Raw genomic sequence first — 15,692 nt, forward strand, 5'->3', positions numbered from 1 at the left:
CATTTGGACATCTCTTGGCCTCATAAATCCGCTCCATATCTCTAAGCCACTGATCCGCTTCATCTGGAAGTCCTTTCCCATTAAACTTGGCAGGATGGTGCTGTAAGAAGCTTTCCAAACTCCATTCTGCATGGGGTGCAGCATTAGAGGAGGAGGCTCCTGGTGTGCCTCGGCCAGCTGCCAAGATGTCCATTAGTTGTCTTTGCGTTGCTTCTGAGTGAACACGAGAAGCCTCCATACTTTGCATTGCCTCCTGGTTTTGCCTCATCAAGGCAGCGTTCTGCTCAACCAAAGTTGTGTTTTGTTGTTGAAGTCTGTCTATGACTGCCTCCAACACACGGGCACTAATTGGTGCATCAGATTCATTCGGCTGAGGTGGGGGAGGAAGTCTAGGAGCCATTCGTTTTCTGGATCAGAGAAAACGTACGTTAGCTATGTTCAAGAGTTAAAAATTAATAACTCATCAAACACATATCAAGCACACAACGAAAAGCACAGTGCACTCATACCCTATATGTCCTTAAAAGAACAAAACTGCTCTGATACCAATAAATGTAACATCCCAATAAATAGTAATTACCATTAATCAGAACTAATCACATTTACAGAAAATACAGTGCAGTTTTAAACTAAATAACAGCTGCTCCAAAAGAAAACAGCACGTATAAAAATAAACAGTACTGTACAGTTCATTACAGCAGATGCTCAACATTTAAAACTGAACTTGCAGCACTTTACAGTGTTCAGAAACTCATCAAAATATAAAACAGTTCAGTATTTACAATTCTGCAAAACTATAAACAGAACTGTCAAAATACAGTATATAACTAAATCCTAAAACTGCTACGGAATGAGCCTCTACTGCTCAGCTTTAACTTCAACGTCCACAAGGTTGGCATCCTCCAAATTTTCTTCTTCCAGCATGGTTTCAAGGGATGCATCTCCATCTGCTCACATCCACAACGGATGATCATTGCATTGACAAGACGGACATACAGAAAACAGTAGACAACACAAGGAAATTGCAAGGGTAAGCTTAGGTAATTTAATTCAACTCAATCAACATAATTTAACATATAAAATCAGTCATACAATTCATACAATATTAAACACATATCCACGCATACAGTGACTCATCCAAATTCTCATAATTAAAGACTGTCCGGACTGTATGATCCATGTATCTACAGGCGTTCTTGCACCCGGGTGATGTAGTAACTGGGATACCCTCAACAGCTGCCACCCGAGGTTAACCCTTATCAGCCCAAGTACTATAAGGACTAGTGCCTCCTGCCATTCCCACGCATGAACTACTCTCCTCTACATGAGGATGAGCAATCACGGAATATCAGGATGAACAGCCATCAGTAGCTTAATCCATGGTCATACTACACTACTTCTCATATTCACATCATGGAGACGTTCCTCCTTGGAACGCTCATTCACAATCCAAATCTCATAATTCCATTCAAATCACCATTTGTACATATTCACAATTTCTCTTATTCAGATTCGCATTCTGTATTCCACTCTCTTAATTTAAATACAAGTTACTCTTTAATAGATCACAACGACTGTATTACAGTGCACTGTAGTCTCGTTTCTGAACAAAAGAAACGAATCTGTATCCATTTACGTGAGTTAAGAACACTTAAGAATTTATTTGAGATTGAATCAAAAAGATCTGAATAATACTTAGAATAATTCTAAGTATAATACTGGAGATTGAATAAAAAGGATAAGTATAATTTAGATATATTTCAATAGATAACCAGAATACGAAAGAAATTCAGATATGAACACTGTCATAAAAAAAACCGAACGTTAAATAAGAATTTGAACGAACACCATATACGTTCGCTCACGAGTCCAGGATATGACGAGCGTTCAGTTATAAAACCGAACACTGCTTAGGACGAACGCCAGTCAATGACCGAGCATCAAATAAAACTAACGCGCATGGAAATGAACGCGCATGGGAACGAACGTTCAGTATCAGACCGAACGCTAACTAGAACGAACGCTCAATCTAAGATCGAGAGTTCCTTTGGGCGAACGCTCAATATAATACTAAGCGCCACTTATGACGAACGCTGGTGAACAAAACCGAGCGTACTATTACCCTTCAATTTAATTTTTAAATGGTTGGACACGCTAAGTTGAGCCGAACGCTCAAACCTAACTCTTGACACAAATAACGCTCGTTCTCGATCCGAATCCTCTCCAAATGAAAGAATTCTTACTCTAAGTTATTGTCCAGTGAAACCGAACGGTATAAGACCGTTCGATGACGAGCGTACACCATCAATCAGAGAAGACCAGACTTTCCAGATTTTCAAACACGAGAATTTCACAGTTTTACATACGATTCATAACTTAGAATTTATCTTTAACATAACTCTCATGCATTCCAAAATTCCTATTATCAATCCATAAATACAGAGTCTTCCATCTTCCAGTTTCAAACATATCATGTCAACATACAGTTCAAATCAAAATCATTCCAAATTATGCAGAATCAATCACATTACAACTCATACATTTCATTCATTGCATAATTTCATACAACATTCCTGATATACATCCATTTCAATTCTGCTTCATCACGCATATTCAAAATTTGCATAATGCATACATTTCAGACATCCATCACAATTCATTACTGTCATACAGATCAAACATATATTAAATTAAATTACTAAAGCTTCCCTTACCTGTTACTGCAGTGTACTTCCAATTGCTTAGAATTTTACTCTTACACTCACGGCTTTCTATCCAGGAATTCACTCAACCAATTCCACTAAATCTGATACACCAGAATCACAACAGATCAGATTTCTAATCATGCATGCAACCAGAATTTTTGGTTCGCATGAACTAAATGGACAATTATGCATAATGAGAACTTACCAGTTCAGTTCTCAGTTCTGTTCGGATCAAATTGATGCTCACGGTGCAGTGAAGGTGTCTACGGTCTCTGAAATTAGATCAGAGGAGTTGATAGTGAGGTATTTTAGAGAGAAGATGAAAGAGTGCAGGGAAATACAGAGAAGATGAGAAATCAGAATTCGAGAGAAAGAAGAAGATTGCATGAAAGGAAGAGAAGAGTTTTCAGAGAAATTATTTTCTCTCCCTCGTCAAACGGTTGAGCAGTTACTCACTGCCACCTGGTCTCCACTACAGCTTTTAGAAGCTTCCAAAGTGACATATGGCATTTAGTGCATGCAGAGAGAAAGAGAGTGGAATTTTGACGTGGCAAGGTGAATTAAAACAGTGATCATAGGATGGATTTAAGTGTGTTAATTATCAGGTTCTCACACAAGGTATAATAATACTGTAAAGACAACTTCTTGATCTGGAAATTAATATATTTCAAAAAATTACTATAAGAGAGCATGGTGACATAAAAAATTTATGGATAAAAAATGTAATATAAACATAGCTCAAAATTTCACTGCAGAATTAAACAAATATTATTTCTTTCTCAATGCAGAATTAAACAAAGAATATTTCTTTCATTAACTCCAACCATTTCATCCTGAATTTCTTGTATTTCCAACCATTTCATCCTGAATTAAACAAAGATTATTTTTCCCTGCATCTCTAAATTTTTTTAAAACTTCAAAACTATATCTTTTGTAATTTAAAAAATCCTACTACACCTCATTTTTTTGTGTTTTAAATAATTTATAGAAATGAGATGAGTAAATATTTATAGTCTTAACACAATTGTTATTACAAGGTATAGTCTTACTTTAAAAGAAATGAGATGAGTAAATATTTATAGAAAGGGAAAAGGTTTTGAAGATGGGAGATTAATGGAATACAATTTTTCATAATAATTTAGTGAAGAACATATTTAATCTTTAAAAATACAATATGCATAAACATTGTTAAACATACCAAGAATTAAGAAATGGAACAAAACAACTGTAGTTGTGATCCAACAAGATGTTACAGTTGAAACAATAGTTGGCATTACAAGCAACAAGCACAATGAGCTCTAGTATCTCTTTTAAATGATCTAATATCAACAACACACGAATCCAATAAATAAATTTTCCAAAAGAAGCACTCAATAGTGAGCCTGATAAAATTACAAACAAAATTGATTGCAAAAGCAGCATAAGCATCAAAGAAAGAAAGTGTAAAATAAGCTAACTTCCCCAATAACTGAAGCACCTAAATTGGAAAAGAGAACTACTATAAGGGGGAACTACCTCAGCAATAAAACATTGCCCCCAGTATACGGCACTTACACAAAAAAAACCAATGCCTTTCAATGTCTTCAATGCTAACCAGTCAAATTTTGTGGACAACCATCACCACACCATCTTCCAACACAAGAATTCACCTTTCACAAAAATGAGTTTCTTCACCTACTCATCTTTAACTGGGCCCTCATACTCCGTTCCGTTGTCCAATGCAGTCAGGTTAGATGAGGCGCTCGACGAGACGGCGTGACTATCACCGTTACTGTTTTTTGATGGGGTTCTCTGAGGATTGTTAGCTGCATGGTTCTGTCCCTCTTCTGCTAGTTTTTTCATAAGGTTCATGATAGTTGGAACAAACTTGGTAGACAAGGAAATGATTGCCGGAAGCTGAAGAAAGAAAAAAAAGGTTAAGAAACAAGGATACTATGAACTTCACAACAGACTCTTGAACACTGTAGAATGTGAAAGGCTAGTAGCTTGTTAGCTGAATTTGTTACTAATGCTCATAGATTGCAAGAAAATTCACGCAGGCAATACAGACAGGTTTATCAATACTGAGATTGAACAATAAATTATAAAGATCATGAAAGCTTATACTCACGGCTCCATTGCGAAATTCGCCCGAAATGTCAAGTTGCACCCATAGAGCTTTAATAAGAAGATAACCAACAAAGATGACACCCAAATACAAGGGATTTCTGCCATGGAAAATATTAAAATTGGGTGAGATCAATTAATTAGTACACAAGAGTACATAGTTTTCTTTAGGTTTGTGCTTAAGGTAACATTATGTTATTAAAATGCCCAGAAATTACTTAAAACAAGTTTATCTCCAACACTATTCTCATTTTATAATTACTACTTTTACGCTTAGCAGCCTGTTATAGGAGTAAGATGCAAGTCAATAGCAAGAGAAAACCAAAGAAGCAATGCTAAACTAAAAAATATCAGCAGAATGAGGTTCATGTGTACCTTAGAAGTGTCATAAATTCATTAAATCCTAGGATAACCATAGCAGCTATCGCCCAAGGGGGAGGTAACCAGTTGTTGTTGCGCTTGCTTGCTTCCTAAAAATACAAAAAACATTACATCAATAAGAAAGTAAAATCCAACAAGAAATTCAAATGTACTGATAATTAATGCTTTCATGATATAGAACCTAAACACTACCACAAAAGAGAAAATCCTTCGACCATGCCAACAATTTTACAAAAGACAAAACTTACATTAAGTACAAAGGTACTGTTGGTGCTATTCTCCAATCAAATTTGGAGTTTTTGATAATTTGCATCTTTTTAAATGCATAGGGTATTATCAAGGTGAAACTCTAAACAAAATTGGAGGATATCGCCAACAGTACCTATAGAACTGCAGTGTAAGTTTTCACCCTTTAGAAATGCAGGGAATAAACAATGTGAAATATAAGAGCTAAACAGACACAGAATTTACATTAATAATATTAATTTTCTAATAATCACAATAGATTTTCCATTTTCCTATATATAGAGGAGCCTTAAAAGTCTTTAACAAATAAGAAACATCATGCCTGTGCAGCAATGGCTTGAGAGACAGTGTACTCTGTCTCTGTCCTGAATTGCCTCCACAAAGACTTGCACTGGACAGGCGTAATCAATGTTTTAGAGGACGAAACCTGAATGGAAATGTCACACACCACATGTCAGTGCCCAGGATAGAAAATGCTCTCAAAATGTAACCAGAGAAACCATAATATATATTTGCAGCCTAAAATATACATCAAGCAATTCACAAACATCACAGCAAGAGATATATTTATATTTTGTTAGAGCAATCAGATCACAGACCATTCATCTACCGAAATGGGTACACAACTCAATACTTCATCACAAAATTAAAATTGCACCTCTTCCCAGCTGCTAGAAGCTAGTGGATCAACCACTGTCATGCTCCTCGTACCATTACTGCTTGGTGATGGTTCCACCAATGCGACTGCTAACACTTTCTCAATAGTGTCAGTGTCATCATCATCCAAACGGATTGCAGCCATGACAGATAGCAACTTCAAAGACTGAAAAGTTTAAATATGATTAAAAGGATTAAACAAAAAGCCATAAAAAATCATTAAGAAAATAATATTCATAGTCATGTCATACAGCAGATCGGGCAGTCTTGGTGATGGATCGTATATCTTCTTTACCAGTCCAAACACGAGGCATTGAATCAGCATCATGACTAAACAACATTGTAAACCTGCTTTCAAAAGTTAAGGTAAGCGCACCAAAGTACAACTGAAAGGAAAAGTTGAAGGTCAACTAGCAGAAGATTCATACCTATCCTTCATGCGGATTAGAACTCTTCCTACTTCTTCCTTAGCCTTTCCTTCTACCAGACCTCTTGCATAATCCTCTAAACTTTTAAGCATTTTCTGTCTTGTTTCTTCATCCATATCAAACCCAATAAGTGCAGCAGAGAACCCTGAAACAGCTGATAAAGTCTCACGCCTAAGAAGGTTCCTTATTGATGACCAAGTCTCACTATTAGCTCCGTCCAAAAGAGCTTCCACAGGTCCACACAAAGCTTGTTTAACTTTTTCCTGCAACAGTACTACTATCAGAAATCTTTCCAAGAAATATTCCCTCAAATTAAAAACCCAACCAACTGGAACAGCCTAATAAATTTCAGAAATTACTAGCCTAAAATCACTACCGAGCATGAGAATTGTCTTGTACTTTTGAATAGTCGCTATTAATTGAAAAAGCTTTCACAACATAAATTGTATCAATCGATCCCTTATTGACAGTGGCTAAGGACGACAATTCTACAAATACCTAACGGAAAAATGCAAAATAATAATCCACATATAGCAGAATAAATACCCTCTTAATAGGAATAGATATACTATACTACCCAACCAACCTCATAACCGTACACATATATTTGTGTGTGAGATTAAAAGATTTCATGTATATAGATGCTATTAATCAAGTTTAAGAATTAATTGATTAAAAAATTATATTTAAGAATGATTCTGGTAAGTTTATATAATACTGATATCGTGTGGTCATGTTCGAATGATTTCAGAATTTTCTTCAATTCAACTGCAACAATACTTTAATTAATGTTCTTATTAATTCATTGATTTTACAGTTAAGTGACAGGGCCAAAGGGTGACATATAAGTGTCACGGTCACCCAGAAAAAAAAATTACTGGAAAACTGATAGGATATAAGATAGGGATGAAAGAACTGAACGGGGAATAGTGGAGAAGGCGGGCAAGGGGCCTATAAATGTAAACCTTTGGTAAGTCTGTGAGGTAGCTAGTCATATTCTTTTGTTTAGATAGGTCTTGGACCTTGTGAGGGGGGTTAGGCTCCCGTTAGATGGAGGGAGGTTATGCTCCCAGATACTTATTGTATGCTACTTTCGTTGATGAGAATACAGATAATTCATTCTTTTCCAATTATTTTTCTTGTTGTGATTGTGTGAGTGAGTTGCCATCGTTAGGTTTCAGACACAGGAACCTAACAAATTGGTCCAACCTGCTGGATATGCTTGGGAGGGGACTGTCGGATTGAGACGCCGCCGGAATCGTGTGAGGGTGAAGGAAATTGAGGTTGATAGAATGAAGGCGCAGCAAACAGGGGAGCTGCGAGCAGATTATGCAGCAATATGCCAAGATTATGCTGCAATAAGCCAAGATCATGCTGCAATATGCCAAGATTTGCAAGAAATCATAAGGAGGTTGGGTGGTCGAGGCCACAACCAGGACGGCCAACATTGGGACCGGCGGAGGAAGTGGAAGGGGAGAGAGGGGATGAACGCCGTGAAGCGCAACCCAGCGGGAAGAAAAGGGTAGAACTGCCCACTTTCGAAGGGTTTGATCCGTTAGGGTGGGTCTCTGAGGCAGAGCAGTTCTTCGAGTTGCAAGGTGTGGCAGAGGAGGAAAGGGTGCGCCTAGCCGACATCAGTATGGAGGGGAGCGTTGGCTACTGGTTTAGAGCCTGGAAGGAGAAAGCCAAGAGTCGTTCTTGGGAAGGCCTGAAGGGGGCAGTGGTGGTGCGATTTGGAGAACGTAACGAGGGCACCATCTTTGAAAGGGTGGCAGCCAGCGGCCAATAAGCAGTCGGGAACCGCGGAAGAATACGTCCCAGCATCGAATGTGATAAGAACAGAAAGATAAAAATAATAGATGTAATAGACTTAAAATTAAACATCTTGGTTTATTTTATGCAAGAAAAAATTTCAGGTTTTCTTTACTAGATTATAATTATTTTGGTCCTTTGACCTTCCTAATTCCAAATGCATGGCTCCACTCCACTCCTAAAGTGAATTGTGGGTAATGGGAGCAAGTATAGATATAGGTACCTAACAAGTACGAAGTGGCTATCTGCATAGGTACAAAGGCAGGTATGGGTATTTTTCTCAAACATGGGGGTAAAGACGAGTACTGCTCAACGTTAATCACTTAAATATTCATAAGACATGAATGGTCAATACCTCATATAATGAAGTAAGTTCAGAAATCTTGGTTGCACGCACAGCTGCAATATGTGCATCAATGTCCCGCAGCAATTTCTCTCGCACTTTAGATGTATCCCAGTTTGCTTGTTCGATAACAATATCTGCAATGACAATAAATAAGTTTCATTTAGTAATTCAGTCTAGATCATGCTTGCAACAAATATTATCAAGTTTGACTTCTTAAAAAGTAGACATTGTATAGCGAACCAAACCCGAGCAATTATGCACCTAACATCTTAGTCACTGTAAACAACCCACTTCTTGTTTATCCTTATTCACGGTTTTCCCTTTCCCTTTCCAAATGTTCATTATATATGCTTTGGCCTTCAACTTCAATTTATTTATTGTTCACAAATAAACATAATAGAAAAACTTTTTATTACCTGCACATGCTTCGTCAAATTGAACCATACAAAACTCACTGCATTTCCTAGCAGCCTCAGAAAACCCTTCCCCACCATTCAAAGCCTTGTCAAATACCACCTTGAATTTATCCAAAGTTCCAGATCTTATATGTCCCAACGCAGATTGGAATGCAGGATGGACAAGCTAACCAATAGAAAAAGAGTTAAGCACCACAATAAATATCACTATAATAGCTACGGATAAAGAAGTAAAGGCTAATGTGACCAGTATTTAAAATAGTCATTTTGTTTCAAAAGTCACCAATTTTGTGTTTTTCTTTCAATAATTATCAAATTCATATATTTTCATGAGGGAAAATGGTTGAGCCCAGTTGAGAATGATTACTTGGAACAATTTTTCTTGTAGTTGCTTTTGTTTGGCAGTTCTCACACCTTCATCAAAAAAGGCGGCTTCAGCATCATACCTATATTAAAATAAAATGCAATAGCTCAATATACCTTCACTCTACATCAACTCATTCTTACATGATGCAATAGCTAACAGCATGTAACGTTAAGACAACAAACTTGCAAAATTCAATACCAAGCTACAGTAAACTTCGAGATTGCATGTCGCATCACAGAAATACAACGAAGTCCTTTATAAATAAAATAATGAGTTGGTATCGGAAGAGCAGCCAGAAAACACTATATGGTATTACTGTGTAACACATGTAACTACCAAATTCAAAGACTAGAGTAGAAAATGAGAAACATCAAACTAAATATGGAATCCTATAAAAATTCCATCCAATGATGGATGCCAATCTTTCTTCTACCACCTTGAACACTCAAAACCATCCATTCACTTCTGTTGAATTTGGTTGAGGAAACTGTCTAGATTCTTAGGAGCTAGTTTAGGAAGGATAAACCTGAATCAAATTAATTCAGATATGTTTAGAATGTTCGGTATCTCTATGATCTTATTTCCTCATTACTCCCTTGACTTGTTGGAAATTTATTTTTCTGATATTTGTCATAGAATCGTACAACAGATGCCATACAAATACCTATGTACCATGATTTTATCATAAATTTCTCTAAACCTACAGTTTCACTCAAGAAGTCATGGCACCTAACGAAAAAATGAAAAAATATTAAAGACAGAGGGCTCAGGGTGAGGGAACCCTGCTACTCCACTAAACAGAACTGGCAGTAATGATTGTAAAAGCTAAAAGAGTTAGACAAAAAGCTTAAAATATAGCATAAAATAATGTGGTATTTCATAACTGAGCCACTAGAAATACAGATTTCTTATAAATTGAACTATACTCACTCTGATAAACAAGTACCAAGGAGTGAACTGAGCTTTCTTCCAAATCCAGGAACAGGGCCAGATTGCACAGCCTCTTCCAATTGACACCAATCCTGAGTGATAATTGAAAGCAATTTCCACATCATTAGTAATTAGGAGGGTCAAAATATGTTGGAGGATTATACCAAACTAAATGTCAATACCTCATTTGCAGAAAAAGAGGCATATTTCTCATCGGTGATTTCTTCACATCGTACAGTAGCAACCATAACCTACAAGTCGGTAATAAAATCAAGTTTAAATTGAAATACAGTCCATAACCACAAGTTGGTTGACGCTTTCATTGATAAAATCAAGGTTGAATTGAAATATGGTCCTTGATGCTACTTATCAAGGTTACAACAGTATTAGATTTAGAGCCTATACTTGATAAAAGAAATTGATTTCAGTCTCTAAATGAAAAAATCTCCACACTGTGGATCCTACACCAAATAGTGTCAACATACAATGGGGACTAGTTTGTAAAAAAATAAATCATGTACGAATCAAAATTAAGGGTTTTCATGCAGGAACTAAACTGAAAACTAGTGCCAAGTGTAGGGAGAAAATTCTAAATGTAACCTAAATCAATGCACATGAAAACAAAAGCAGCACTGTCACAGCAGTATATTACCTTATGTGCAGGAAGGTCGAGATCTTTGTTCTCCTTAATGACTTTCCATATTTCCTGACAACTAAATGAAAATCCAGAAGCAGGAACTACTCCACGCCGATCCCCTGCAAGCCCCCCAGGAGCAATGGAATGATGGAATCGTTGCCGCAAACTGGCAACCTACATTCAAAATAAACCAGAACAAAATATCAAGCAAATTAGACAAACAGACATATAACAAACCAAAAAGAGGGTCCATTCCCCACTACATTAATTTATACAACCACAACCCTTATAATGGGTTATATTGTACCATCAACAAGTAAACAAGAAGGAAACTGGTTTCATACCTGCTCTCTAAATTGCTCTTCCTTTTCTTCATAACTAGAAAGCGCAACAACTTCAACCTGGTCATTTGTTGCCAAGTGTAAACTTCAAATTAAATCTTGCCGCACAAGAACATCAGTAAAGATTAGCATTATCAAAGGAAAGAAGAACTAACGTTGAAAAATTCACTTAATGGGGTTTCCTTGTGGGCCTGTGGTTTAGGAACAGAATCCCATATCTGCAAAGGGAAAAAGTAAAACAAGGTAAGTAAAATTTCTATAAGAATTCAATAACAATATATGCAGATGAAAGCACTACATTACCTTCTGAATATCTTCTCGCAAAACAGGTTCTAAATTTTCAAGTGGCGTCTATAAAAGAGAAAGGTTAACCACATCAAGAACAAATAGAAATATTTAAAATTAAAAAATAAAATATAAAAATATATATAACAAACAATTATAACAAGACAATAAACAGTTATTACAAACCCTTGTTTTATCACGTATGACAAACAACAGTGTTGTTTTTCGTGGACTAAACAATCTCATCATGACCTGAAAGCAAAATTGAGCAAACAGTTAGGTAGATGGTAAATGACAATTTGACAAGGTTCAATATTCAAGATAATTGCTTGAGTCAATTGGACAACAACACATACTTGAAAGACGGTTTTTAAAAGTGGCTTATTTGCAGCTTGCTCACGACCAATGTCATGGCACCACCTTCACAACCATTGCAGAGGAGGGGAATCAGTCGCACAAAGAAAGAAGATTCAAAATGGAAAAAGATTAAAACAAGAACTACACTACAGACTTAAAAGATTCTGAAACTGGTCCGTATTAAAGATGTAACAAGTGTGGGAACTAAAAAGGCGAAGAAAAACTTACATGTTTATTAACACAATATCTGATACAGCAAGAGCAAATAAAGCACTCTGCTTTTCAAAAGCAGTGTCATCCTGAGAAAGAAACAATTTCAGTAAAGAAGAACTGATCGCAGGAAGTAAACTATTCCCAATCCATCACAATGCTACCACGGATTAAACTTTTTTGGAACTCTTTCTCACAGTTTAATAACAAATAAAATTCACAAGAGATCAAGAGGTTAGAGAGGTGGAGAAACTGACAAGATAACCGAACCTCCTATTTATCATTTTTATCATTTTCCATAAAAAAAAATTAAAATGTTGTTTTGCATGTGCATAAAGAGGAAAAGTAATGTTAAAAGTAAACCTTGAATAACAGGAATTTATGAACTCCAAAACAATTTACAATAAACATCAAATGTTGTACAAAGGGCTAGAAATCCAAATTAAAAAAATATAAATCCAAATGGCAATTGCATGTTGACAATAGAATGAATTTTGAGCACTGCAACAAGCAACATTAGTTAATATATAACCCAAAAAACAACACCTCTCCGCGTTCTCTTCCATCAGTACCCTCCAAATCCATAACAAGTGTACAAGGCTCTATGCCATTGCATCTAGCCATCCAGATTCCTTTGGTTGTTTGAGACCTGAAAACAATAATATTCATCAGGTCACCACCTTGTTAGTTGAGCAGGGATTGTTAAAATTGCAACGACATACCTTCCCTTGAAAGCATCCATCTCTCTGAAGTTGGTACCGAACAAATTATTTAATAGTGTGCTCTTGCCTGCCCAGCGCCAACAACAAGAAGAGCTAGATAACATTAAGATCCTTTTATGATTGTTAATGAATTTAAATAAATGCATTTGAAATACATTTGAGAAAAGGTTACAATTAAAAGGCCTAGGAGACTGAACCTATAGCAGGAATCACTATTTAATACAAATGATGACGCCATAGATATAAGCCACCACAATTGAGCTAGTGGAGAGTTGTTGGGTAATTTGCAATGGGCCATTCATAGGTTTCGGTCTCATTGCTACTCATGTAACAAAAAATCGCAAATTTATATCAAATTCAACTAGAATGAGGCTATTATTCATTAAACTTTAATTTAACCTCTCCATGGATCTTAAATAACAATTATCTCCATCATGGTGTTAAGTGAAATAAATATTCTGCAGATTAAGATCCTCGGGCGTAAAGACAGGTTACAGCAAACAAAAAATTCAATTATCTAGAGAAGGGAAGGAAAAACAATAAGGCTATGGAAGCAAGAAAGCATACCACTACTTTGTGGACCCATTATAGAAACTACAGCATACGAAAGCCCACATTCAGCCAACTTCACCTCCTTCATAAAGTTTTCAACCCCAGAAACATTGAATACACCATCTCCGTCAATAAGCTGAGTTGAACAACAAGACTCTCTATCCGCTGGAAAAGCAGATACTTCATATTAGTAGAGGTGAAATTTATGCACATAAACTTCCTCAAATTTAAAGTACAATACTAATTGAAATCCACAGACAAAACTGGAATCTTAGGTATAATTTCAGCTTTGCACTGTGATATACAAATTGCTAGAGAAACAGAAATCGGGAAAAAAGGAAATTCAGCTTGATCATCCAGCCCTGGTAAGAACATTGTTATCTGGTTCAACACTCCATCCATTCATCAATTCATGACCAATACTCCCACTAGCACTGAAAAAACTGAGCGGGGATACTAATCTCCATACCATAGAATTAAATTAATCAACCCTCTAACAGCCACACAAAAATCTAAATCTTGACCCCGATCCAACCAATTAATTAAACACACAAAAAACAAATTAAGGATCAAATGTCAAAATCAATCACACCCTCGAATTCCCATAAATCCTACAGAAAATATTCACTTGAAACTGAAAATATAAATAAAACAGAAGTCGAAATAAAAGGTAAAAACAAAACGCATGCAAGTGTAACTACAGGTTTTCCGTTAACACCCAACAACCCTCATCTATAAAAGATTTCAAATTTGATGCAAGTTAAAATTGGGAAAGCAAACAGAAATCAAAAGGTGGAGAATAAAGGTGTGATCAGAACAAGATTGGAAAAAAAAAATGCAGGAACCAGATCGACGATGAAGAGAATGGGAAAAGCATACCCATTGGCGTGAGATTGGAAACAATAGTTGAGAAATGCGATATGGAGGATCGAAAGAGAGAAAAGGAAGGAAGCGATCTCAGACTCTATGGCAGAGGCGTTTACATTGCTATGCCATCACCATAACTACACACATATACTTTATTCCAAATTATATTTTTCATTTTCTTCTCTTTTCATTTTTCCTTTTTTACCTTTTTCTTATGGGTCGGCATTGAAAAATTGGAAATAACTTTTTTTAGTTTTATCTTTTATTTTGATTTGCAACGAAAAAATATATCAAAATGAGTTTTCTTCTGTTTTTCTTAAACAGCTTGAGTTGAACATGAGAGTTCTCCTTTTGAAAATTTCTTTGAACAATCGTATTCGCATTTTTAATTAATTTAAAAATTATATCCGCTAATCTAGAAAATCAATTAGATTAATTAAAATTAAGGAAAATGAGAAATTATCCAAAGATCTCGTATTCATGACAGCATCTGACCAATCGACGTGTCTTGTTTGTGGCACAATCCATCGTATCGACAAGCAGCACAGCTAAAATGTTTTTCGTAGTTCTTTTAAATACTTTTATTATTAAGTCAAATATCAAGATAATTTTATTCAATAAATTTAGTTCAAATCTCTATGGTAAAACTAGTAGGAGATTTTAATTATTTTTTCTCACTCTTTTTACGAATGATAGTTTTAAAGAATAATTTATGAGCGTTAAAATTGTTGAAAATAAGTATTTTTAATTGTTTGTTTTTTATTGAATAATAAAATAAAACAATTCATTGAAAAATGATATAAGTTTACAATGTAATTAGAGTAAATATTGTAGACAGTATAAAAAGTTTCAATGTACTGATCTTTAATTTGACTTTCATATAACTGTTTTAAAAATTATTTACAACATAACTTCTTATAAAACTGACACGTTATTAAATTGTAGTTTTTTTAATTTATTACCCGCGATTATTTGTTTTATTTTTTTAAATTTGGTTAAAAAAATCTATAATTATTAGTTTTGCATGTGTAATTCAACTTAATGAATTATGAAATTTTTTAAAAAACGAAAATTATTGCTGAAAATGGAATAAATAAGTTATATAAAAACGTTTAGTATAATAAACAACATAAAAAAAAAGGGCGGTGGAAGAATGGGACCCACTTGTGCCGCCCTATGTCCTTTCGGCTAACGTGAAAATGTAACTTTTTATAGCGCGTGTAACCCAGTTTCTCATCATTTCTCTCTACAATCACTTGCGTCGTACGCACGCGCGACCACACTTGTTGCAGCATTTACATCTCATGTCCTTCGTGGGTCCCACCCA

The 15,692-nt window shown here is 35.6% G+C and overlaps 1 protein-coding gene across 1 annotated transcript; it reads right to left on the bottom strand.

Annotated features, from left to right (window-relative positions):
* Window positions 1-3,909: 3,909 nt before the first annotated feature.
* Window positions 3,910-14,554, bottom strand: LOC124849052 (protein ROOT HAIR DEFECTIVE 3 homolog 1-like). The gene is made up of 23 exons (XM_047326903.2): window positions 14,378-14,554; window positions 13,514-13,663; window positions 12,947-13,013; window positions 12,771-12,873; window positions 12,243-12,313; window positions 12,014-12,077; window positions 11,844-11,909; window positions 11,676-11,723; window positions 11,528-11,590; window positions 11,376-11,432; window positions 11,047-11,205; window positions 10,577-10,645; window positions 10,395-10,486; window positions 9,465-9,543; window positions 9,098-9,263; window positions 8,691-8,815; window positions 6,524-6,786; window positions 6,347-6,443; window positions 6,097-6,261; window positions 5,761-5,865; window positions 5,187-5,281; window positions 4,816-4,912; window positions 3,910-4,601 (listed from the first exon to the last, which is right to left on the bottom strand). Exons 1-23 carry the CDS (start codon window positions 14,379-14,381, stop codon window positions 4,380-4,382), a joined length of 2,427 nt encoding a protein of 808 aa, XP_047182859.1. The 5' UTR covers window positions 14,382-14,554; the 3' UTR covers window positions 3,910-4,379.
* Window positions 14,555-15,692: the final 1,138 nt, after the last annotated feature.

This window comes from Vigna umbellata, chromosome 11, assembly GCF_029865625.1.
Source record: "Vigna umbellata cultivar VRB3 chromosome 11, Vumbellata_1.0, whole genome shotgun sequence".
Taxonomy (NCBI): domain Eukaryota; kingdom Viridiplantae; phylum Streptophyta; class Magnoliopsida; order Fabales; family Fabaceae; genus Vigna; species Vigna umbellata.

What these genes read in the sequence shown, in the direction of transcription:
- LOC124849052 (XM_047326903.2), bottom strand. An exon ending in ATGGAAGAGAACGCGGAGAG is followed by an intron (nt 12,314 to 12,770) that starts GTGTTGTTTTTT and finishes TTTCTTTCTCAG; the next exon opens with GATGACACTGCTTTTGAAAA. An exon ending in CTCAAGCCATTGCTGCACAG is followed by an intron (nt 5,282 to 5,760) that starts GCATGATGTTTC and finishes TTGTATTTTTAG; the next exon opens with GAAGCAAGCAAGCGCAACAA.